Here is a 27,129-nt window from a genome sequence, read left to right as displayed (position 1 = left end):
CTGGATCATATTAGACTGCAACTCAGAACCTGAGAGATAAGAGCTATACCCTGAAATTGACTTCCCCGCCCCCATATAAATTAAATAAATAATATAAAAATTATGTAAATATATACTATATATACTTATATATAATATTATATAAAAGTATACTAATTTATAATTATATTTATAATTATATAATTTACAATTATTTTAATTAATGATATTATAAATAATATATGCTTATATTATAAATATATAATTATATAATATAAAATGAACATAAATAATTGGCACTTCCTCTTATGTTATGGAACAAAAACTCTCTAGAAGGTTTTCTGAGAAACATGACTACAGCTTTTAGGAAGGATTGATTGTATTTGCAATTTTTATCAACAATTATTTAAAGTATGATGTGCAAGAAAAAAGCATAGTAAAGGTTTGATGCATCCATATAGGTCAAATAATGTCTTACAGTCCCTATGGTCTGCCTGGTTCTTATCCTGGGAATCCTTCAGTAAGGCTCTAACAGTTCTTTCCATCTCCACTGTCTGCTGTTTCAATCCAAATACCTCCTGCTCCAGGTTGTTACTTTCTCGCTCACTGTCACACCCCTCCTTCTGTAGTGCCACTATCTGTGAAGCCTGAATCAAGCTGGTGCTGCGGACGGTATTTTGATGCTGCCTCTAGATTGGATTTTTTTTTTGCCTTTAACTCATCTATCTCTTTATTTACCATCGCTACCATCTGCTTACAGAACTGCAGGAACTCCCCAGGGCTGGTAAAGCATCCAGGCTTCCAAAAACCATTACCATGCTCCTGTACAATGCAGTCAAGCTGTTTTCCAAAATCATTTTCAGCTATGCTTTTTTCCCAGATTTTTCCTTTCCTTCGGACATATTTTCTCAGTCGATCAGGCTACTAGCCTGAGCCCTGAGTCCCAGTAACGGAATGTATCCATAAATTGACTCTCAGATCACAACACAGGGAAATTCCAGGTGGCCACTCTGCCCCGCAGTCCTCTCCTCTTGCACAGCACAGCAAACCATTTGTACCAATCATCCCCTTCCTCCCTATCACTCCTGGCTAGCTCACCAAATCTGTTACCAGTGTTTTCAGAACCCAAAGCAGTGGTAACATTACTGTTTCTCTCCAGGCAGTGTCAAGAATAAATCAATAGGGACACAGTTATTCTGTCTGATATGTGATTGATACAAACCAGAGTGCTTTTACCTAAAACTATTTTTTCACTAGGTCTTGCGCGCATGCACGCACGCCACAGCAATAGGTTCAGAGCATTCAAAACATTTATATTTACCAAAATCTGAAATGGTTTTGAGTGATTATCATCGCTCCTTCCTTCCATCCAGCTGATGGGGAATTTTACATGTCAGATCCTTGCTCAAAGACAAGCTTCCTCAGACTACTTTAAAGCACATGTTTAAACTAAATTTTTTATAAATTTTATTTGGACAAAGCCCATAATTGATGATAGCCTCTAATAGGCTATCAATTTGCCTAGCAACAGCCAATATCAATTTCTTCTGCTGCTGCTTCTTTCTTCTTAGCAAAGCATTTCTAGTCATAACAACAATAAAACTTGCATTCAGAGGCACCTAAAACCAAGGTTGGCTGTCTAAACATTCTTTCTATTTTTGTGATACATTAACTCCCTGTCCCAACTTTCTATTCTGATTAGTAGAGCTGCAAACATGCACCTGTATGGATTATTCCTAGCTACGTGATCTTTGATTTTCAGCTAATGTTACCTGGGTTTCTTTAAACCCAAAGCTCTTGGTAACTTTTACCCTGTGTGAGGTGGTGTCAGGAAATAAATCAAGGGAGACACAGCCGTCTGACCGATAGATGGCTGGCACAAACAGGACAACACAAGAGTGCTTTCACTTAAAGCTAAACTTTACTTAGTCTCAAACACTTACACATGTCCGCAACAGGTTAGTAAAATACCCCCAATACTTGATAATTACCGGAGCTGAGTGTGACCTTCGAGTGGCACCATGACAGGCTTCAGCTGGCCAACCTTCCGTCTGCCGGTGGGGACCCCAAGATGCGTCCAGAGGGAGCGTCCCTGAAGAGCCCCTTCTCAGAAGTCCCACTACCTCAAACTTTTCCCCCTTATTTATACATTAGTAATACAATGACATATCCCTTAAAGAAAACTTGCTAAGCAAGCAGTTTTTAAAGGTCAAGCAAGAGGTTTCCTTCTGATCATCAATTTAACCAGATATGGGGTTTTGTTTTTTGTTTTTTCAGTCTCCATGCCTTGGGGCCCTGACAAACATTCCCAGGGGCACATATAGACAGACTTCCTGTTTTTCTAAAACACATATATCAGCAATTTCAACATTCTTAGCAGGAAAGTCACGGGGTCAAGCTGCCCTGTTTGTGGCACCCAAAACCCCCTCTCCTCCTGCCTTGGTTATGCTAAGGCCACAAGTCAGCAGGCTTGGCTTCTTTTAGCAACAAGCAATAGTGGTTGAGTACGCCCTGCTGACTTGGCTACCATTAGCAATAAGCAATAGTGGTTCCAGGCCTTTACTGGTTTGCCAAAATCTCCCCATACACTGGCAAGGCTGAACACACAAGATGGCTGACTACAGTACTGTCAAATTCTGGGGTACATGCAGGAATGTCAAATTCAGGGGCTACAACACTTGATGCTCACTTCACCTCAGTCCCTGGAAAAATCATGGAGCAGGTCCTCAAAGAATCAATCCTGAAGCACTTAGAGGAGAGGAAAGTGATCAGGAACAGTCAGCATGGATTCACCAAGGGAAGGTCATGCCTGACTAATCTAATCGCCTTTTATGATGAGATTACTGGTTCTGTGGATGAAGGGAAAGCAGTGGATGTATTGTTTCTTGACTTTAGCAAAGCTTTTGACACGGTCTCCCACAGCATTCTTGTCAGCAAGTTAAGGAAGTATGGGCTGGATGAATGCACTATAAGGTGGGTAGAAAGCTGGCTAGATTGTCGGGCTCAACGGGTAGTGATCAATGGCTCCATGTCTAGTTGGCAGCCGGTGTCAAGTGGAGTGCCCCAGGGGTCGGTCCTGGGGCCCGTTTTGTTCAATATCTTCATAAATGATCTGGAGGATGGTGTGGATTGCACTCTCAGCAAATTTGCGGATGATACTAAACTGGGAGGAGTGGTAGATACGCTGGAGGGGAGGGATAGGATACAGAAGGACCTAGACAAATTGGAAGATTGGGCCAAAAGAAATCTAATGAGGTTCAATAAGGATAAATGCAGGGTCCTGCACTTAGGATGGAAGAATCCAATGCACCGCTACAGACTAGGGACCGAATGGCTCGGCAGCAGTTCTGCGGAAAAGGACCTAGGGGTGACAGTGGACGAGAAGCTGGATATGAGTCAGCAGTGTGCCCTTGTTGCCAAGAAGGCCAATGGCATTTTGGGTTGTATAAGTAGGGGCATAGCGAGCAGATCGAGGGACGTGATCGTTCCCCTCTATTCGACACTGGTGAGGCCTCATCTGGAGTACTGTGTCCAGTTTTGGGCCCCACACTACAGGAAGGATGTGGATAAATTGGAAAGAGTACAACGAAGGGCAACAAAAATGATTAGGGGTCTAGAGCACATGACTTATGAGGAGAGGCTGAGGGAGCTGGGATTGTTTAGTCTGCAGAAGAGAAGAATGAGGGGGGATTTGATAGCTGCTTTCAACTACCTGAAAGGGGGTTTCAAAGAGGATGGCTCTAGACTGTTCTCAATGGTAGCAGATGACAGAACGAGGAGTAATGGTCTCAAGTTGCAATGGGGGAGGTTTAGATTGGATATTAGGAAAAACTTTTTCACTAAGAGGGTGGTGAAACACTGGAATGCGTTACCTAGGGAGGTGGTAGAATCTCCTTCCTTAGAGGTTTTTAAGGTCAGGCTTGACAAAGCCCTGGCTGGGATGATTTAACTGGGACTTGGTCCTGCTTTGAGCAGGGGGTTGGACTAGATGACCTTCTGGGGTCCCTTCCAACCCTGATATTCTATGATTCTATGATTCTATGATTCCATTTGAGAGACTTCCATGCAGGGTTCATCCCCTTGAGTGTGAGATGGGATAAAATGTGTTTAAAATTAAGGTTTACTTGTACTTCTGAGATGTAAAGTTTGTCTATTGATATTTTTCTTTTCTTTTTTAATGTGTGTAATAAATGTATTATCTAATGTAATATGAAATAATTCAATGATTTTAAAAAATAAAACCTGAAAAATTGTGGCCACAAGAAAAATAACAAAGGGTCACTGTGACTGGTTGGGTCACAGAGACCCCCTTGGGACTGTCACCTGATGTGCTGAGACTACCTCCGAGTCTGTTTTCCCTGCCAGCTTGGGACTTCAGTACCCTTCTTGTTGAGCCAGACACACTAACCTGCTGCAAACACAGACCCAGGTCTGAACCACATCCCCCAAAAGCTGCAGACTTAACAGAAAACAGCTTAGAAAGTGCTCCTGTCTCTCACACCCAGATACCCAGTTCCCAATGGAGTCCAAACCCCAAATAAATCCATTTTATTCTGTATAAAGGTTATACAGGGTAAACTCATAAATTGTCCTCCCTCTATAACACTGATAGAGAGAGAGGCACAGTTGTTTGTTCCCCCAGGTATTAATCACTAACTCTGTGTTCAATAATGAGCAAAAAGTGATTTTATTAAATATAAAAAGTAGGATTTAAGTGGTTCCAAGTAATAACAGACAGAACAAAGTATGTTACCAAGCAAAATAAAATAAAACACGCAAATCTAAGCCTAATACAGTAGGAAACCGAATACCGATGAAATCTACCCTTGGAGATGTTCCAATAAGCTTCTTTCACAGACTAGACTCCTTTCTAGTCTGGGCCCAACCTTTCTCCTGGTACAGCCCTTGTTCCAGATTAGGTGGTAGCTAGGGAATTTCTCATGACTGAAGCCTCCTTTGTTCTGTTCCACCCTCTTATATAGCTTTGGCACAAAGCGGGAATCTTTTGTCTCTCTGGGACCCCACGCCTCCTTCTGAAGGGAAAAGCACCAGGTTTAAGATGGATTCCAGTACCAGGTGACATAGTCACATGTCCTGTGTGATCCCAAGCCTTCATTCTTCCTGGCCTGATTTACAGGAAAGCTTGTAAGTAAACAGAGCCATCTACAGTCAATAGTCCTGGTTAATGAGAGCCATCAAGATTCCAAACCACCATCAATGGCCCACACTTTGCATAATTACCACAGGACCTCAGAGTTATATTTCAAATTTCTAGTTTCAGATACAGGAATGATACATTCATACAAATAGGATGAACACACTCAGTAGATTATAAGCTTTGTAATGATACCTTACAAGAGGACTTTTTGATGAAGCATATTCAAGTTATATTATATTCACACACATTAGCATGTTTTCATAAAATCATATGGAGTACAACATCACAGTCACTTACAGTAAAAATCATAATGTTCTGTAACCTATATCCCATCCTAACAGTGCAGCTGGGCTATTAAATTGTCTAAGTGCTTCAAAACAAACATGACTGCTCTGCAGTCAAGATATGTGTGGACCAATATGTTCCTTGCAAAGAGCAACACTAAAATGCTCTAGCTAGCCTTATTCTTCTAGACACCTACTGTCAGGATAGCACATAAACTCCTTAAATAATAATTTATTTGATCTATATAGATGCATAAATCTTTACTTTGTTTTTTCTTGCATATCATTCTTTAAATAATTGTTGATTTAAAAAATTGCAAATACATTCAGTCCTTTCTAAAGGCCGTAGTCATGTTTCTCAGAATTAGATTAAAGTGGCATTGAACATAATTTGTCTAATAGAGGACAGCCTCTTGGTTGAAAGATAGCATTAAGCAGAATGCAAAAGTTTATCTCTCTGTAGAAATAACAAGCAAGTGGTAAATTTTCAAAGCTTATACAAGGATTTAGGCACAAGATTCCTATTGGGGCTAATTAGTGTATACCCACTAAATCCCTTTTCAGCTTCAGCACGGCAAATTTTATTCCATATGTACTAGTTTAATCCAAAAGTTGTGATATTAATTTTACAAACTAGTGGTCACTGTGTTTTCTGTCTGGATTTAGATGCTGATTTTCAAAAAGTTAGGGACATACAGTTGCCTTCATAATTTTGTATTTTGTAATTGTGTATATAATTTATGCATACAATTAATATGATTATTTGTGCATTCAAAGGGCAAGGTAAAACACCGTGTGTGTGTGTGTGTGTGCGTGCATGCATGCGTGCACTCATGCACACAATCAATTTCATGTCTGTTGCAAAGAGACAAAATCTCACACACACACAATTTGTGCGTCTGATTTTTTCCAACACTGACCCTTCTTATCTACATTTTCAGTTTTTAGTTTTGATGACACTTTCAATGGAAGTGTTCAGCCTCTGAGTCAATAGCCGAAAAAGCTCAACCCAACCATGTTCTAACTGGCATTTTTGTTGGTAAATTTACCAGAGAATCAAGAATTGAATGGAAATGGAAAGTGAACTGGACTCTGCCATCAAAAGTAGTCCTTTCAGCTCACGGTTGATCTGAGATAGGCAAAGAGCAGGGGAAATTGTTTGTGGAAAAATCACTATTTGATCTGACCATGTTGATACTGTTTGTTTGCTTTTTCATGAACACTGGTGCAGACACGTTCTGTTTGCACAAATGTTGGGTATTCATGCCCCTATGAGTGTATTTGCATGCAAAAAAGCTCAATTGCACTGGAAATGCTAGCTCAGCCACTTCTGTATATGGTGGTTTTGTGTATTTGAGAGAGATTGTCAGGCATGGAAGGATTGGGAGAATGAGAAAGTGAATGATTTTCAAGCAGCTGACAGCAAGTCTATGCTTTAAATGCTGCAATATACTTCTGTAGAGTTTCAGTGAAGATGCTGCCTATGCTGATGCTTCAAAACATCAGGGAGGGCTTCTTTGATGGCATAGATAATCCACATCCCCAAGAAGTGGTAGCTATGTCAATGGGGGAATTCTCCTATCGACTTGGTGCTGTCTACACAGGGGATTAGGTCGGTTTAACTGTGTCTCTCTTAGGTGTGGATTTTTCACACCCCTGAGCAACGTAGTTGTAGCAAACTAATTTCCTAGTGTAGACCTGGCTTAAGTGATCACTCAGTGGGACCAGCAGTGAGAGGACAGGGGGAAGGAGGGAGGGAGGCTGCTTCACCAGCAGAAAGATCTCTTTCCTGGAGACACTCCCACACGTGTTCTAGCTTCTGAACATAGAGCAAGGGATCTCACCCCATGTACTGCTGTCACACACACACACACACACACACACACACACACACACACACACGCAGCCCGGCAGCTACATGGGTGTCCACCAATGCCACATCAAATTGTTGCTGAGAAGGAGCAGGGCTACAACACAGTGATCAGGGAGATATAGCTGGGTGCAATCAGGACCACCATATAAAAATTGTTAGAGGCCTCCGTTGAAAGAAGCATTTATGTATGTTTATTATGTGTGACTTCAATGGGGCTTATGTTTTAAATTACGCATGTACTTAAGTGTGGGTTAGGTCAGGGCTAGTGTGAGATATTTCTGACTTGCTTCATACAGAACATTGGATATTTATAGTTGCCAAATATGACAATATTTGTTTGTTTTGCTTTAAAGACTGTTTCATTGAATCTATTTGCACCTTGATGTACACGTTACTCTGTACCTCTGGCTTTGAAGTGAGTTATGCACATCCATAATGGAAAAATTAGGGATCTATATCCACCTTTAATTTCTGAACAATCCCAGAACTTTCTGAGATTCTGCAAATAAAGTGAATCCACTTAAGGCCCCTATAAAGAATGGTATTTGTGTGATTACATCTTGAAATAACTGACCAGATTCAAATAGATGAGCTTACGGATGTCAGTGGTCAGGGCAGGGATAAGAGCACACACAATGTAAACAAGAAGAAAAGGAGTACTTGTGGCACCTTAGAGACTAACAAATTTGTTAGTCTCTAAGGTGCCACAAGTACTCCTTTTCTTTTTGCGAATACAGACTAACACGGCTGCTACTCTGAAAAATGTAAACAAGGCTTCTGTACATGTTTGAAGAGGCTACCTTATCACCAGACTTCTGCTTTGTAATGCATTACAGCAGCTGAAACTATGCTAAATAATTCATCATAGGGGAATAATTTATGTCTGAGTTTGAAAAGGAACAGAGAAGCATTTCTGATAAAGTCCCTCATTTTACAACTGGCAGTGACATTTGCCAAACTCTCAGATTAGATTTCCAAAGCAAAAAACAAACATCATAATGGAAAAGTCACATAGAACAGAATAGGGAGGAAACCAAGAGAATTCTATAGAAACTTAACTAAAAAAAATTGAATTTAATAGTGTTGCCGTAGGCCTTATTTAACCATCCTATAGAATTGTATAAAAATAATTACAGTTGTCCATTAAATACTGTAAGATGACACAAATACTGTTAGAAATACTGCCGGAAACATTTTCTGTTAAATTCTCTTGGCATTTTTCAACAATGATCAACCCTCCTCCAATCTACTGCTACCAATGCCACCATCAAAACCTACTTTAATTTCCTTCTTTGGATTTTCCAGTTGAATCCTATCTTCTCTATGTCCATCTTTATAAGCCCTTTTGCGTAACTTCATGGATAAGTGAAATGAGAGGGCTCTGATATTTCATGAAAAAAATAACTAGAATTCTTATGTGAAATATTAGGAAACAAATATTTAACTGTGTTTATATGTGCAATGGTTATATTGGTGAAAGTATGAAACATTAGGAAAAACTCATCAGTTTCCCAAAGCTTATGGGTTGTTTATTATGTGTTATTAATAGATTTCTATTTAAATTTATTTTCTTGAAACCTGCTAAAGAATCTGTGCAAACTTGACACCTCTTTATCTAAAATACAACACTTATCCCTGCCCCCAGAGTAGCATATTCTGTTTTGACTCCTTCAACAGCCTATATAGGGGTAGGATAAAAATCACAGTGATACAATATTATTGCCCTTTTGGCCCAAGAGGTTAGCAATCCTGTTTGTTTACACAAAATTGTGTTTTCCTGAATACAATAGAAACACATTACAGTAGATGGTTTCTTTGCTCAGAATTTTCAAGTCTGCCTCTCCTCTCATTTATGATCCAAGGAACTCTGGCTCTCTGCTCCCTCTGAAGGCCATGCTCATCCTTGCATCTTTCGCTGACTGCTCACTTTTGCCTCTCTGGCTCTCTGCCTCTCACAGTCATACAGCTTGTCAACCAAATCCCTAACCCAGATTTTTGCAATTAGGAAACTCTTCAATGCACCTAGTTTAGCAGGCATTGCCATCCAGTGCTTTGCCTTTGGCAGCGGTTTCTGTTGTTTCCAGCTACTTCACTACATAAAGGGGCTTAATTGCTCTTTTAGCATACCTGTGTGCGAGGTAATATCTTTTATTGGACCAACTTCTGTTGGTGAGAGAGACAAGCTTTAGAGCTATCCAGAGCTCTTCTGTTGGTCTGGGAAACATACACAAAGTGAGACACTACTCTGAGTAGCACTTTTCCCAGACCAGAAGAAAAGTTTTGTGTAAAACTTGAAAGCTGACATAGTGCTGTCACACCGGCACTTAGGTCAGTATAACTTACATCGCTCAGAAGAGTGGCAAATTCACATCCCTGAGCGATATAACTTATGCTGACATAAGTAGTAGTGTAGCCATAGCCTAAGCTATAGTCTAAGTCCAGTTTAGCATAAGTTGTTAGAATATGTGCTAAGGGACCATTCAAGATGAAACGCTCAGTTTGTTACCATACGACAAAAAAGGGGGTTAGCATGTTACAAATTGTTGGAATAAGCTATAAATCCACAAACAAGGGAACCTAGGCAGACCCATAATATCTGGCCAGAGCACTCTTACTGAAGAATATCAGGACTCATAGAAACCATCCTCAAACCGCTCACCATACAAAGGGCCAGCTTCCTCCAGTGCACAACCGACTTCTTCCACAAACTCCACAACATTAACAACCAGCCTCAGAACACCATCCTTACCATAGATGTCACTTCCCTATACACCAACATGCCTCACAATGATGGCATAGCTGCCTGCCTCAAATATTTACAAGAAAATGGATGACCTCAGATATCCACCCCAAAGACATCATCAAACTCATCTATTTTATCCTCACCCATAACAATTTTACATTCAACAACAAACATCTTGCCCAAACCATGGGAGTTACCAGCTCCAAGATGTTAGGGGGCTTATTCCTTCACCCACTTACTTGCCTGGTCCTTCTCGCATGAACAGAGAGCAACAATACCCAAAGTCCAAAGGTGCAAACAATTCGATGTTTATTGGGGTGAACTTCCAGCAAGCATGATTCCAGTTTCCTTCCTTAGTGTCCCTGTCAAGGTTCCTTCCCCACTCTGAACTCTAGGGTACAGATGTGGGGACCTGTATGAAAACCTCCTAAGCTTACTTTTACCAGCTTAGGTTAAAACTTTCCCAAGGTACAAACTATTTTACCCTTTGTCCTTGGACTTCCACTGCCACCACCAAACGTTTGACTTGGTTTTCTGGGAAAGCATTGTTTGGAAATGTCTTTCCCCCCAAAAATCCTCACCAAAACCTTGCAGCCCCCTGCCTGGGGAAGGCTTGATAAAAATCCTCACCAATTTGCATAGGTGACTACAGACCCAAACCCTTGGATCTTAAGAACAATGAAAAAAGCATTCAATTTCTTACAATAGAATTTTAATATAAGAAAAGGTAAAAAGAATCACTTCTGCAAAATCAGGATGGTAAATACCTTACAGGGTAATTAGATTCAAAACATAGAGAATCCCTCTAGGCAAAATCTTAAGTTACAAAAAAGACACAAAGACAGGAATATCCATTCTATTCAGTACAGCCTATTTCCTCAGCCATTTAAAGAAATCATAATCTAATGCATATCTAGCTAGATTACTTACTAAGTTCTAAGACTCCATTCCTGTTCTGTTCCTGGAAAAAGCATCTCACAGACAGACAGACCCTTTGTTTCTCCCTCCCTCCAGCTTTGAAAGTATCTTGTCTCCTCATTGGTCATTGTGGTCAGGTGCCAGTGAGGTTATCATAGCTTCTTAACCCTTTACAGGTGAAAGGGTTTTTCCTCTGGCCAGGAGGGATTTTAAAGGTGTTTACCCTTCCCTTTATATTTATGACACGCCCCCCAAATCACAGCTTGGGTGAAACGCTGGCTGGGATTTCTTCCTGGAGCTCTAGGGAAAAACAGAGTGAATAAGACACATGCTCCTCTAAATATATTACCAAGTATATAAAGACTAACAATATTTTCCACATCTCAAGGACAATTTTAACCAGTTGATTCTGGGAAACTTTCACGGGAGAATGCATCAGCCACTTTGTTAGAAGCTCCTGTGATGTGTTGGATGTCGAAATAAAAATCTTGGATGGCTAAACTCCACCGAATAAGTTTTTTGTTATTTCCCATGGCGGTATGAAGCCACTGTAGCGCAGCATGGTCAGTTTGCAGGTGAAAACGCCATCCCCAAGCATATGGGCATAGCTTTTCCAGAGCGTAGACCATGGCGTAACATTCTTTTTTGCTGACTGACCAGTTGCTTTCCCTCTCAGACGGTTTTTTGCTGAGAAACACTACAGGGTGGAATTCTTGATCCGGTCCTTCCTGCATTAAAACTGCTCCCACACCACGCTCGGATGCGTCTGTGGTTACTTGGAACAGTTTGTCAAAGTCTGGGGCCCTTAGTACAGCGTCAGACATGAGTGTCGCTTTAAGTTGGTTAAAGGCCTTCTGACACTCTTCGGTCCAGTGAACGGCATTTGGCTGTTTCTTTTTGGTTAGGTCTGTCAGTGGGGTGGCAATTTGTCTGTATTGCAGTACAAATCGTCTGTAATAACCGGCCAAGCCTAAGAAGGATTGAACCTGTTTCTTTGACTTTGGGACAGGCCACTTTTGGATAACATCCACTTTGGCCTGTAGGGGGTTGATAGTTCCTTGACCCACCTGGTGTCCAAAGTAAGTCACTCTGTTTAGGCCTATTTGACACTTCTTAGCCTTAACAGTTAGTCCTGCCTCCCTTATGCGCTCGAAGACTTTTTGTAGATGTTCCAGGTGTTCTGCCCAGGAATCCGAAAATATGGCCACATCATCAAGGTAGGCGACTGCATATTCTCCTAATCCTGCTAGGAGACCATCTACAAGTCTTTGGAAGGTGGCGGTTGCATTCCGCAGCCCGAAAGGGAGTACATTAAATTCATACAGCCCGACATGTGGTGAAGGCTGACCTTTCCTTGGCAGATTCATCTAGCAGTACCTGCCAGTACCCCTTTGTTAAGTCCAAGGTAGAGATGAACTGGGCCTATCCCAGTTTCTCTAATAGCTCATCTGTGCGTGGCATTGGATAGTTGTCTGGGCAAGTTACAGCATTTAGCTTACGGTAGTCCACGCAAAAACGTATCTCCCCATCTGGTTTGGGAACTAGAACCACTGGAGATGCCCATGCACTGCCAGAGGGGCGGATTACACCCATCTGTAACGTATCCTGGATCTCCCGTTCTATAGCAGTTTTAGCTTGAGGAGACACCCGGTAAGGTTGGACTTTAATTGGGTGAGCATTACCTGTGTCAATGGAGTGGTATGCCCGTTCAGTCAGTCCTGGGGTGGCTGAGAACATCAGCGCGTAGCTAGTGCACAGCTCCTGGATCTGCTGTCGCTGCATACGCCCGAGGGTCATGGAGAGGTTCACCTCTTCCACGCCACCAGCACTTTTCCCTTCGTAATAGACACCTTCAGGCCACTCAGTGTCATCTCCTCCTTGGGCTGTAAACTGACAAACTTTTAATTCTCTGGAATTAAAGGGCTTTAGAGAATAAATATGGTATACCTTAGGTTTTCGGTTGGAGGTGGGGAATGCTATGAGGTAATTAACAGCTCCCAGGTGTTCCTGGACCGTGAATGGCCCTTCCCACGATGCTTCCATTTTATGGGCCTGGAGCACCTTTAAGACCATAACCTGGTCTCCTACTTTGACGGAACGCTCTCTGGCATGTTTATCATAGCAGGCTTTTTGCTCTTTTTGAGCATCCTGTAGGTTTTCTTTAGCAATGGCTAGAGCGGTTCGGAGGGTGTTTTGTAGGTTGGTTACAAAGTCCAGAATATTAGTTCCTGGAGAAGGTGTAAATCCCTCCCATTGCTGCTTCACCAACTGTAATGACCCCTTAACCTCACGGCCATATACAAGTTCAAATGGTGAAAACACTAAACTGGGATGTGGTACAGCTCTGTAGGCAAAAAGAAACTGCTGCAACACTAGGTCCCAATCATTGGAGTGCTCATTTACGAATTTACGTATCATGGCCCCCAAAGTTCCATTAAACTTCTCCACCATGCCATTTGTTTGATGGTGGTAAGGATTGGCAACCAAGTGATTTACCCCATGAGCTTCCCAAAGGCTTTCCATAGTTTCTGCCAGGAAATTAGTTACTGCATCCGTGAGGATGTTGGAGGGCCAACCTACCCTGGCAAAAATGTCTGCTAGTGCCTGGCACACACTTTTAGCCCTGGTGTTGTTTAGAGCTACTGCTTCCGGCCATCGGGTGGCAAAATCCATGAAAGACAGTATGTACTGCTTTCCTCTGGGTGTCTTTTTCGGAAAAGGACCCAGAATATCCACAGCTACTCGCTGAAATGGAACTTCAGTAATTGGAAGTGGCTGGAGAGACCTGGTATTGGGGTTTTCCCACTTTTTGGCGTAGCTCACAAGACCAGACATAGGTAGAAACATCCTTGCCCATTCTCTCCCATTGGAATGACCTCCCCAACCGGTCTTTGGTCCTGTTCTCCCCAGCATGGCCCACTAGGATGATCGTGGGCTAAGCTCAAGAGCTTGACCCGGTACTTAGTTGGAACTACCAACTGTCTCTGAAGATGCCAGTCTTCCTGGTGTCCACCAGAAAGAGTTTCCTTGTATAAAAGTCCTCTTTCTACAACAAACCTGGATCGATTAGAAGAGCCGAGAGGCAGTGGATTGCTCCGTGCCGCCATCCAAGCTCTCTGGAGGCTTTCATCTACTTCCTGTTCAGCCTGGAATTGTTCCCTTGATGCTGGAGACATCAATTCCTCATTGGATTGTGGACCTATGCTTGGTGCCTCTGGAAGCGATGTAGGGGTTGGGGCTGTTTCCATTGACTGTGAACCGCTCTCCACTGGTGCACTATGTTGGGGTTCAGGCTCCGGCTGAGCCTCCCGTGTAGGGTTATCGGCTGCTGCCAGTTCAGGTTCTGTGGGGCCCTCTGGTGTTGGGGTTGTAAGTACTGGATTCAGTGCTGGCACTGGGTCTGGTGCCAGTTGTTCCACTGGTTCCAGTTCTGGGACTGGCTCTGTCTGTGTCTCTGTGACTGGATCCACTACTGCTATTGCAGACAGTGGCCTGGGGTCCGGGTCCACACCTCTGACTGGGTCTTTGTTTAGCCTGGCTGCGGGTGACCATTCCCAACCTGTTGGCTGACTTCACATGGTTGGCCAAGTCTTCCCCCAACAGCATGGGGATGGGATAATCATCATAGACTGCAAAAGTCCACATTCCTGACCAGCCCTTGTACTGGACAGGCAACTTGGCTGTAGGCAAATTGAAAGAGTTGGACTTGAAGGGTTGAATCGTCACTTGGATCTCTGGGTTGATTAAATTGGGGTCCGCTAAGGAAGCATGGATATCTGACACTTGTGCTCCGGTGTCCCTCCACGTGGTGACCTTCTTCCTGCGCACACTCACAGTTTCCCTCTGCTCCAAGGTTATCTGGGAGGTATCTGGGAGGTATCTGGGCCTGAGGACCTCTGGGGTGATTCTGGTGCAATGAAAATCTGTTGGGGTTTAGATTCATAGATTCATAGATACTAAGGTCAGAAGGGACCATTCTGATCATCTAGTCCGACCTCCTGCACAGCGCAGGCCACAGAATCTCACCCACCCACTCCTATGAAAAACCTCACCCATGTCTGAGCTATTGAAGTCCTTAAATCATGGTTTAAAGACTTCAAGGAGCAGAGAAGCCTCCCTCAAGTCAACCATGCCCCATGCTACAGAGGAAGGCGAAAAACCTCCAGGGCCTCTCCAATCTGCCCTGGCGGAAAATTCCTTCCCAACCCCAAATATGGCAATCAGCTAAACCCTGAGCATATGGGCAAGATTCAACAGCCAGATACTAAAGAAAATTCTTTCCTGGGTAACTCAGATCCCATCCATCTAATATCCCATCTCAGGGGATTAGTCCTATTTACCCTGAATATTTAAAGATCAATTACTTATCAAAATCCCATTATCCCATCATACCATCTCCTCCATAAACTTATCAAGTAGAATCTTAAAACCAGATAGATCTTTTGCCCCCACTGCTTCCCTTGGAAGGCTATTCCAAAACTTCACTCCTCTGATGGTTAAAAACCTTCGTCTGATTTCAAGTCTAAACTTCCTGGTGGCCAGTTTATACCCATTTGTTCTTGTGTCCACATTGGTGCTGAGCTGAAATAATTCCTCTCCCTCTCCTGTATTTATCCCTCTGATATACTTATAGAGAGCAATCATATCTCCCCTCAACCTTCTTTTAGTTAGGCTAAACAAGCCAAGCTCCTTAAGTCTCCTTTCATAAGTTTTCCATTCCTCGGATCATCCTAGTAGCCCTTCTCTGTACCTGCTCCAGTTTGAATTCATCCTTTTTAAACATGGGAGACCAGAACTGCACACAGTATTCTAGGTGAGGTCTCACCAGTGCCTTGTATAATGGTACTAAAACCTCCTTATCCCTACTGGAAATGCCTCTCCTGCTGCATCCCAAAACCGCATTAGCTTTTTTCACAGCCACATCACATTGGCAACTCATAGTCATCCTATGATCAACCAATATTCCAAGGTCCTTCTCCTCTTCCGTTACTTCTAATTGATGCGTCCCCAACTTATAACTAAAATTCTTGTTATTAATCCCTAAATGCATAACCTTACACTTCTCACTATTAAATTTTGTCCTATTAGTATTACTCCAGTTTACAAGGGCATCCAGATCCTCCTGTATAATATCCCGATCCTTCTCTGAATTGGCAATACCTCCCAGCTTTGTATCATCTGCAAACTTTATTAGCACACTCCCACTTTTTGTGCCAAGGTCAGTAATAAAAAGATTAAATAAGATTGGTCCCAAAACTGATCCCTGAGGAACTCCACTGGTAACCTCCCTCCAACCTGACAGTTCGCCTTTCAGTAGGACCCGTTGCAGTCTCCCCTTTAACCAATTCCTTATCCACCTTTTGATGTTCATATTGATCCCCATCTTCTCCAATTTAACTAATAATTCCCCATGTAGCACGGTATCAAATGCCTTACTGAGATCTAGGTAAATTAGATCCACTGCATTTCTTTTATCTAAAAAATCTGTTACTTTTTCAAAAAAGGAGATTAGGTTGGTTTGGCACGATCTACCTTTTGTAAAACCATGTTGTATTTTGTCCCATTTACCATTGACTTCAATGTCCTTAGCTAATTTCTCCTTCAAAATTTTTTCCAGGACCTTGCATACTACAGATGTCAAACTAACTGGCCTATAGTTACCCGGATCACTTTTTTTTCCTTTCTTAAAAATAGGAACTATATTAGCAATTCTCCAATCATTCGGTACTCCTCTTGAGTTTACAGATTCATTAAAAATTCTTGCTAATGGGCTTGCAATTTCAGGTGCCAATTCCTTTAATATTCTTGGATGAAGATTATCTGGGCCCCCCGATTTAGTCCCATTAAGCTGTTTCAGTTTCACTTCTACCTCCGATATGGTAATATCTTCTTCCATATCCTCATTCCCATTTGTCATGCTACCATTATCCCTAAGATCCTCTTTAGCCTTATTAAAGACTGAGGCAAAGTATTTGTTTAGATATTGGGCCATGCCTAGATTATCTTTAACCTCCACTCCATCCTCAGTGTTAAGCGGCCCCACTTCTTCTTTCTTAGTTTTCTTCTTATTTATATGGCTATAGAACCTTTTACTATTGGTTTTAATTCCCTTTGCAAGGTCCAACTCTACTCGACTTTTAGCCTGTCTCACTTTATCCCTACATGTTCTGACCTCAATTAGGTAGCTTTCCTTGCTGATCCCTCCCATCTTCCACTCCCTGTATGCTTTCTGCTTCTTCTTAATCACCTCTCTAAGATGCTTGTTCATCCAGCTTGGTCTACAACTCCTGCCTATCAATTTTTTCCCCTTTCTTGGGTTACAGGCTTCCGATAGCTTCTGCAGCTTTGATTTAAAGTAATCCCAGGCCTCCTCTACCTTTAGATCCATAAGTTCTTCAGTCCAATCCACTTCCTTAACTAATTTCCTTAATTTTTGAAAGTCAGCCTTTTTGAAATCAAAAACCCTAGTTGCAGATTTATTTTTGTTAATCCTTCCATTTAGTTTGAACTAAATTAGCTCATGATCACTTGAGCCAAGATTGTCCCCTACAACCATTTCTTCTATGAGGTCCTCGCTACTCACCAAAATTAAATCTAAAATGGCATCCCCTCTAGTCGGTTCAGCAACTACTTGATGAAGGAATCCATCAGCTATCGCATCTAGGAAAATCTGAACCTTATTATTATTACTAGCACTGGTCCTCCAGTCTATATCTGGGAAGTTAAAGTCTCCCATGATCACGCAGTTTCCATTAGTATTTACTTTATTAAAGACTTTAAAAAAGGGCTCTATCCATATCCAAATTAGATCCCGGAGGTCTATAGCACACCCCAAGCACTATCGTAGGAGAGGCTTTACTAGTTTTCTTCCCCAATATAATTTTTGCCCAGATGGACTCCGTCTTATCCATTGCATCGCTTCTTATTTCTTTACATTCTACCTCATCATTGATATACAATGCTACTCCACCACCTTTACATTCTTGGGGCAGTTAGCCTTTATATGCCCTGGCTCGTTACATTTAAAACATCGTCTAGCTGACGGGTCACTGGGGCGAGGTGGGTTGCTGGAGAACGGTGTAGCGGGACAGTAAGGTGGCTGGAGGGTTCCTTGGGGGGTAGGTGGGACCTTGGGCAGCCCCCGGTAGTAGGGTGTGGTCTGAGGTTGTCCCTTCTGGTATCCACTCCAACTGCGACCAGTTTTTTTCTTCTCTGCCATCTCCACCCATTTGGCTCCAATCTCCCCCACCTCGATTACAGTTTTGGGCTTCCCATCTAGGATGTACCTTTCTATTTCCTCAGGAACACCCTCTAAGAACTGTTCCACCTGCATTAGGAAGGGCAAATCTGCTGGAGATTTAACCCTTGCTCCTGATATCCGGGCATCCCAATGTTTCACAATGTGGTAGGCATGTCGGGTAAATGACATGTCTGGTTTCCACCTTAGGGCTCTGAATCGCCGACGGGAATGCTCGGGGGTTAGTCCCATTCTGACTTTCTCCTTGGTTTTAAACAGTTCATACTGGTTCATGTGTTCCTTAGGCATTTCAGCTGCCACCTCAGCTAAGGGTCCACTGAGCTGCGGCCTCAGTTCTACCATGTATTGGTCTGTAGAGATGCTGTACCCAAGGCAGGCCTTTTTGAAGTTTTCTAAGAAGACCTAGGTATCATCACCTGCCTTGTAGGTGGGAAACTTTCTGGGGTGGGAAGTGGTATCTAGAGAAGGATTGGTAGGGTTTGTTGGTATATTCTGCTGAGCCTTTGCCTTCTCCATCTCCAGTGCATGCTTCCCCTCTTTTTCCTTCTCCTCCTCCACATGCTTCCTCTCTTTTTCCTTCTCCTCCTGTTCTTTGGCCCTTGCCTCAATTCCCATCCGCATGAGTTCTATCTGTCTTTCATGTTCCTTTTGTTTTTCCTCAGCCTCAATTCTGGCTAATTCCAGCTTTTGTTGAACCGTGGAGTCTGTCACCCTAACCTCTCTGTTTTTAACTAACTTTACATCTGAGAGTTAGACAGAAAACCAAACCAAAACAAAAAAACTTGGCTTGTAAAATTTTGCTGTGCTGAATATGATACCTATATTCTCCGATAGTGATTGTCAACCTACAGAGAAATCTTAAAAAAAAAAAAAAAAATCCAACACCTTTGGCTCCAGGCAAACAGGCAGAAAACCCCTCTAGTTGCTCTTAGGTTAAAAAAAAAACTTCAGGTCTGTGAAGACTTGTGAATTTCCCTGTAGGAGGTTAACTATCCTGCCTTTAGATAGAGAAAGCTCCACCTCACAGAAGACAATTTCCTTTTGTCTCTGCTCTGGCCCCAGAGCAGAGAAAAAAAAAACCCGTTTATGACAGTCCCCCTTCCCAGCTCTGACACCACAGAGCCTTACACCTGTGTCCTTGTTCCCATTCCTGCCCTTAGCCAAACATGATTCCAATTTCCCCACCCCCATTCCCTGTTCCCATTTCCCCCACACACATCCATCCACTTCCTGATTGACCTCAGACTATATAGTAAAACTTGAGTTCTGCTTTGCTATACCTTAACCAATCATTTTCCTGAAATTTAACTAACCAATCCTAACATTGGTTACATAATCATGTTACAATATTATACCCCACCACCTTAATTAGTTTACACCCAGCAAAATTAATTATATAGCAGACAGGAACAATCACAGAACCAGACAGAGATTATACAGACAAACAATAGCAAAGTGGGAACTATAATGACAAAACAATACCAAAGTGAGGATTTCACATCCCAGCTATTGATAAGTGAGTTCTAGCACTGAAAAAGCACAAGAGCAAATCCGCACAGACATATCCCTGGAACCCCGACCTGGGGTATTCTATCTGCTACCAAAGATCCATAAACCTGGAAATCCTGGATGCCCCATCATCTCAGGCATTGGCACCCTGACAGCAGGATTGTCTGGCTATGTAGACTTCCTCCTCAGGCCCTACGCTACCAGCATTCCCAGCTATCTTCGAGACACCACTGACTTCCTGAGGAATCTACAATCCATTGGTGATCTTCCTGAAAACACCATCCTAGCCACTGGATGTAGAATCCCTCTACCCCAACATTCCACACAAAGATGGACTACAAGCCATCAGGAACAGTATCCCCGATTAATGTCATGGCTAACCTGGTGACTGAATTTTGTGACTTTGTCCTCACCCATAACTATTTCACATTTGGGGACAATGTATACCTTCAAATCAGCGGCACTGCGATGGGTACCCGCATGGCCCCACAGTATGCCAACATTTTTATGGCTGACTGAGAACAACGTTTCCTCAGCTCTCATTCCCTAATGCCCCTACTCTAATTGCGCTACATTGATGACATCTTCATCATCTGGACTCGTGGAAAAGAAGCCCTTGAGGAATTCCACCATGATTTCAACAATTTCCATCCCACCATCAACCTCAGCCTGGACCAGTCCACACAAGAGATCCACTTCCTGGACACTACGGTGCTAATAAGCAATGGTCACATAAACACCACCCTATACAGGAAACCTACTGACCGCTATTCCTACCTACATGGTTCCAGCTTTCACCCAGATCACACAATCCATTGTCTACAGCCAAACTCTATGATACAACCGCATTTGCTCCAACCCCTCAGACAGAGACAAACACCTACAAGATCTCTATCAAACATTATTACAACTACAATACCCACCTGCTGAAGTGAAGAAACAGATTAACAGAGCCAGAAGAGTACCCAGAAGTCATCTACTACAGGACAAGCCCAACAAAGAAAATAACAGAACGCCACTAGTCATCACCTTCAGCCCCCAACTAAAACCTCTCCAACGCGTCATCAAGGATCTACAACCTATCCTGAAGGATGACCCATCACTCTCACAGATCTTGGGAGACAGGCCAGTCCTTGCTTACAGACAGCCCCCCAACCTGAAGCAAATACTCACCAGCAACCACACACTACACAACAGAACCACTAACCCAGGAACCTATCTTTGCAACAAAGCCCATTGCAAACTCTGTCCACATATCTATTCAGGGGACACCATCATAGGGCCTAATCACATCAGCCACACTATCAGAGGCTCGTTCACCTGCGCATCTACCAATGTGATATATGCCATCATGTGCCAGCAATGCCCCTCTGCCATGTACATTGGTCAAACTGGACAGTCTCTACGTAAAAGAATAAATGGACACAAATCAGATGTCAAGAATTACAACATTCAAAAACCAGTCGGAGAACACTTCAATCTCTCCGGTCACTTTATTACAGACCTGAGAGTGGCTATTCTTCAACAAAAAAAACTCCAACAAGAGACTGCTGAATTGGAATTAATTTGCAAATTGGATACAATTAACTTAGGCTTGAATAGAGACTGGTAGTGGATGGGTTATTACACAAAGTAAAACTCTTTCCCCCCTGTTATTTCCCCCCCCCCCCCCCGTTCCTCAGATGTTCTTGTCAACTGCTGGAAATGGCCCACCTTGATTATCACCACAAAAGGTTTTCTCTCCCCCCCCCGCTTCCTGCTGGTAATAGCTCATCTTAAGTGATCACTCTCCTTACAGTTTTCAGAGTAGCAGTCATGTTAGTCTGTATTCCCCAAAAGAAAAGGAGTACTTGTGTCACCTTAGAGACTAACAAATTTATTTGAGAATAAGCTTTTGTGAGCTACAGCTCACTTCATCGGTATTTTCCACCGAATGCATCCGATGAAGTGAGTTGTAGCTCACGAAAGCTTATGATCAAATACATTTGTTAGTCTCTAAGGTGCCACAAGTACTCCTTTTCTTTCTCCTTACAGTGTGTATGATAAAACCCATAGTTTCATGTTCTCTGTGTGTGTATATAAATCTCCCCACTGTGTCTTCTACTGAATGCATCCGATGAAGTGAGCTGTAGCTCACGAAAGCTTATGCTCAAATAAATTTGTTAGTCTCTAAGGTGCCACAAGTACTCCTTTTCTTTTTGCGAATACAGACTAACACAGCTGCTACTCTGAAGCTTGCCAGACAGGATGTTATCAAACTAAGTTTCCTTTTACATTTTCTAGGCACTTCCCTTTCTCTGGAGGCAATAGGCATTATCAGGACAGGATTGTATTCCTAACAGCCCAATAGCACCTTCTTTCAATGTGACTAGTTTGAATATGAGGATGTGACCGGTTGCTTCCCAGCTTATGGCTGCCTCTGTTGCTTAGCCAAAGGCCTTAGCCTAAGAACAGGGCCTCAGACTGTCACAGTAAGAGAAGGCCCTTACACTGGCAGACAGTGATTTTGATTCTTTCTTTTATACCTCTATAACTCGCCAAGTGTTAAGAATAGACCTAAATTCTTAGAGTATAGGCCTTTACTGACAGGCCTGAATATCTATATCCTAACAATCCTTTATTCCAGCACAGAGGAATGGAGTGCCAGTAACAAATGCAGAGCACACAATCTAAGCAATGACCGTGTTTATCTTCCCAGTCGGTGTTTGAGCCCTTGGTATCTGTTTTAGCTGTATCTCTTTGGGATCTGTTTTAGCTGTATCTCCTTTTTTCAAAGGACAGAAATATTTTTTCCAACTTTCTGAGATGTGGCCCATTGTGTATTGGCTAAGATACTTCAAGTGTTGCGATATGCTTTTTATGCTTCTAATATGACTAAGAATATTAAATTAGGAGGGAATAGTCCTCTTCTTTTGAAAACAAAACTAGTACTGCACAAGTGTTGCTTTTCAAACAGCCTCTACTGCCATTTCCTTTTTGTTTTGAAAACCACAGACTCTGCCACGAAGTGGGGTGGGCCTGGTACGCCAACCTGATCAGTGTCCATTTGGAATTGAACACAAGGTGTAAGGATTTAATATGCACGGAGAAATTATTATTCTCACAGGTGTTCAGCGACAGACAGCCCAATGTGTGAAAAGGGGGGGAAGTGTGATAAAAAACTCCTTCTGTGACCCAGAAATGCAGCCAAACGGACGACAAAAGAAATGCAATGAAAAGGATTGTCCACCCAGGTAACAAACACTGTGAATACTAGGATACTGTACAGGAGCACTATTCAGTGTGTTGTATTCTAATTCAAACATAGTATTCAGGGGAGGCAAAGAACACAGGAATTGCAATAACAGTTCAGAGCAGTGGACTCCAATAGTGGCTACTACCCAGGTGTTTTAGGGGAGAGTGAAAGAAATCCTGTAAAGGACAATTTCAGAATTATTTGCCCATAAGAGAAGTTTCTTACTATCAGTTAATGGATAGTCTATGAAATGAAGCATGATTATGTGTATATCTCAAATATTTTATCCTATCTAATAAAGCTGTGGATGTATACCAGTGGTTCCCAAACTGTGGGGCATGCCCCCCTAGAAGGGCACGGAGGAACATTTGGGAGGAGCGTAGTGGGGTCCAGGCTAGCCCCCACAGGGGCAGGAAGGGAGCGCCACCAAGCTCGGCTCTGCCCCCAGCTCCACCCCGCCCCCAGCTGCATCTCCACTTGCGGCCCCAGCGGCAACTCAGACTACAGTCTCCAACCCCAACTGTGGCTCCCAGCCCCAGACTCCAACCATGGATCCCAGGGGAGTGCGGACAGGTTCCATTACGGGTAGGGGGGTTGCAACAGAAAACGTTTGGGGACCACTGATGTACATGATACGCTTATAAATATGTAACCATTTAAAAAATTTTGCGAATCTTAGTCTTGATATCGTGTGATGAAGATTAATTTCTCACTGTGTGTTTGAAACAAGTATTTCTTTTCAACAGTTTTAAATCTGCTTTTCAGTTATATTGAATGTTCCCTTGTTCTGGTATTATGAGCGAGGGTAAATGGGAATGTCCAATTTACCTCCTCTGTACCATTTATTGTTTAATACCCTTATCATGTCCCTACTTATATGTCTACTCTCTCTAAACTAAACAGTCCTGATCTTTTCATTCTCTACTCATATGGAAGTTTTCCCATGTCCCTATTGCATTATATTAATTCTTACTCAGCATTGTTGTTGTCTGTCTCTGGACCGCCCCCCTTTCTGCTACATCTCTTTGTGGGATGGGGCAATCAGAATTGAATACAGTATTCTAGGTGAGAGCAGACTATTGATTTATATGTAATGCATAATTTTTAGTACTGTTTTCTATCTCACTGTTTACATACCCAAATATTTTTTTGCTTTATTTATTTATTTTTGACAACGGTCTGTCACTAAGCAGATGTTTTCATTGAGCTGTCTGTAATGATTCTTAAGGTTTTTTTCTTTAGTGGTTCCAGTGAATTTAGAACCAAGCCATGGCTGGAGTAGTTAAAATTATTCCTTCCTCTATGTATAACTTTGCATTTGTCAGCACTGAATTGCATGATGGATATTGCTGCTTTTATATAGTAAATAATGTACAGATGTTAGGGGGATTAATGGTTTTATTACTTGTTCCTGCAGTTCACAGTTATGTATGATGTCTCTTTGGGGAAATATCTAGGAATGCTGTTACAGCCTATGTAAATCATTTTAAAAGTATAAAGCACGCAGCTTGGTAGTAAATCTGTGCAAATTGCCAAGAAAGTCAATTGACAGTAGAATCAAACTTATTAACTAATGGCTTCCATAATAGCTGAGGCATTTGGAAATCACTGTTTCTCTTCAATAACAGTCAGAACCTGCTGTAGGAAATTAGATTGCTGTAAATTATCTCTTGGTGATTATAGAATAGACACAGCCGTGTCATCTACAATCCAGAAGGATAGCTAAGCTTCCTCTCTGCAAAGTATTTATTTGTTTAGCATGTGCATAGTCATCTAGCCAGGCGATGGATGGCATCTTCAGTGGCGTGATGCAGTTCTTCTGGATCCACCGATAGCAGGCCTGATAGCAGTTCAAAGTAGGAAAGTAAAGTAGTAGTAAAGCAGTTTCTTTGTTTTGAAGAAAATCAGAGTGACAGAGGGAGATGGTATTTCTGCCCTTGAAAATAGGGTGCACAGGGAAGTATTCACTTGCTGAATCTGTCAGAGATTTTAGGGATATAGGCCTGACTATACTCAATGCTTGTTAAGAACTGAGAAGGGATTTGGAGGGTCATACACAATGCAGTCATGGATGGACCTTTGGTTGGCTATGTAACCATACCCCTGGGTTTCCTGGCCCCCGAAACTAAGTTACCATCAAAGTCAATGCTCTTATTAGCTGGTCATCCACCTTCCAATATGCAGATCAATTTCTCGATGGAAATATCTTATCAAAAGCAGTCATGAGGAAGTTTTCTTAGATAGCTTCCTTACCATCTATTGGATCCCATGGACTGAAAGCACGTGACCACAAGATTAGCCATCAGACTATGAATTCAAACTGAATCAAACAGGAATTAGAAGACATTCCATTCTATTGCTGTGCAGCTTGCCGGTGATTATGTATATTTTATCAAAGGTGTGGCTGCAAGTCGCTCAGGGTCATGTCTTGACTTCCACCTTCTCAGCTAATAGACTCCAGGAAGTTGGAAACTGGTTAACTCACAGGTTTCTGAGAAGTCAGAGTCCAAACATTCATGTTGCTTAGGCGACTGGGAGCATGTGATAAAACTCTTTTGCCCATTCTCTAGTTAAATAATCTGGAGCTACATAAGACATTTCTAAAATATTTTATTGCACACAAATATGTAAAGTGTCAACTCAGAGTAGAACAGAAATGGTTGACTCCTACAACGGGGAGGTAGCATTTGTTGGAAATGCAAGATATGACAGCCCCATTAACTAGAGTGATATTGACAGGTATCAGCACAGAAAGATGCTGGTATGAACCAATGTAACTTTCAATTATATTGCTTGGTTGGTAAGCAGGTGTTTATCTTTATAGATGCTCAGTATAAAATTCATTGTATTGTCCTGAAAGGAAAGAACAATGTATTTTCTTACTTACTTCTCTTCTGTACTTTTTACACTAGGAGGGTGGTGAAGCACTGGAATGCGTTACCTAGGGAGGTGGTAGAATCTCCTTCCCTTGAAGTTTTTAAGGTCAGGCTTGACAAAGCCCTGGATGGGATGATTTAGTTGGGGATTGGTCCTGCTTTGAGCAGGGGGTTGGACTAGATGACCTCATGAGGTCCCTTCCAACCTTGATATTCTATGATTCTATGATACCAAGTGAATAGAAATTTTTTTCCTTCCGTCTAAAGAAAATTGCCCTGGCCCTTTTTTGACATGAATACCTGCTCAGACAGAATGTCCATAAATAGATAATTTGAAGTCTTCAATTTCCTGCCATCTCAGCGGTGTTCTGACATTCTCAAGGAAGCTTGCTGCTGCTTTTAGGAGAAACACTTTTTTAACCACCGCTAACAGTTTGCTTAGTAAATTCCACCAATTGTAAAGGACAGAGAGTATTGTTATGATTTGTATTACAATAATCCCTAGAGGTCCCAGCCAAGATTGGGGCCCTATTGTCCTGGGTGCTGTACAAAAACATGGTAATAGTAATACCTATGCCTTTTCATCAGTAGATCTCAAAATGCTTTACAAAGGAGGGCAGTATCCCTGAGGCACAGGGAGGGAAGTGACTTACCCAATGTCAATGTGAATTGAACCAGACCTCCTGCACTCTAGTCTAGTGTGCTATCCATGACACCATCAGAGACAATCCCTCCCTCAACGTGCTTACGATCTAAACACGAGACAGTCAAATGCTGAAAAAAGGAAGCATTATTATTTCCAATATATTTTTTGGGTGAGGAATGAGGCACAGAGAAATTAAATGATTTCTCAGGGTCACACAAGAATAGAACTCAGATTGTCCTCGTCTCAGTGTAGTGTCTTAACATGGCCATCACTACTCAGTTTGTGGAAGCAGAAAATTGCCTGTGCAACCTTAATTCGGCCCTCTTGTGCATATGCATCATGATACATTAGACACAGGCCAAATACTATTGTTCCATAGGACCTCTGCCTCATTCAGTGCACTGGATGGAACTGGATCAGGATTGAGTAGTGAGTGAGGCTGTTGTTGGTAGGACCCCGGTCTCATTTCTGGCAAAATTTGGAAGGTGTGTAGTGAATGAGGCAGGGGATTGCAGGAAAAGAAAGGGTGGGTCTCAAGACCAAGGCAGTTGGTTGATGCCCTGGAGATCTGGATTCTATCCATGCCGGTAACACGGAGTTCCTATGTGATGGCAGGAAAGTCATTTAGACGAATGCACAGAAAAAATAGT

The 27,129-nt window shown here is 42.3% G+C and overlaps 1 protein-coding gene across 2 annotated transcripts in view; it reads left to right on the top strand.

Annotated features, from left to right (window-relative positions):
- ADAMTS12 (ADAM metallopeptidase with thrombospondin type 1 motif 12) overlaps window positions 1–27,129 on the top strand; it is a 328,935-nt gene that overhangs the window by 250,539 nt on the left and 51,267 nt on the right. For both annotated transcript variants that reach the window (XM_043514501.1, XM_038403775.2), the window contains exon 17: window positions 22,829–22,955. In XM_043514501.1, the coding sequence (XP_043370436.1) occupies window positions 22,829–22,955 (127 nt within the window). The remainder of the gene's footprint in view (window positions 1–22,828; window positions 22,956–27,129) is intronic.

Source organism: Dermochelys coriacea, chromosome 5 (assembly GCF_009764565.3).
Source record: "Dermochelys coriacea isolate rDerCor1 chromosome 5, rDerCor1.pri.v4, whole genome shotgun sequence".
Lineage (NCBI taxonomy): Eukaryota > Metazoa > Chordata > Testudines > Dermochelyidae > Dermochelys > Dermochelys coriacea.
Note: the sequence above shows the minus strand (reverse complement) of the source record. Positions and strands in the feature narration are given on the sequence as shown.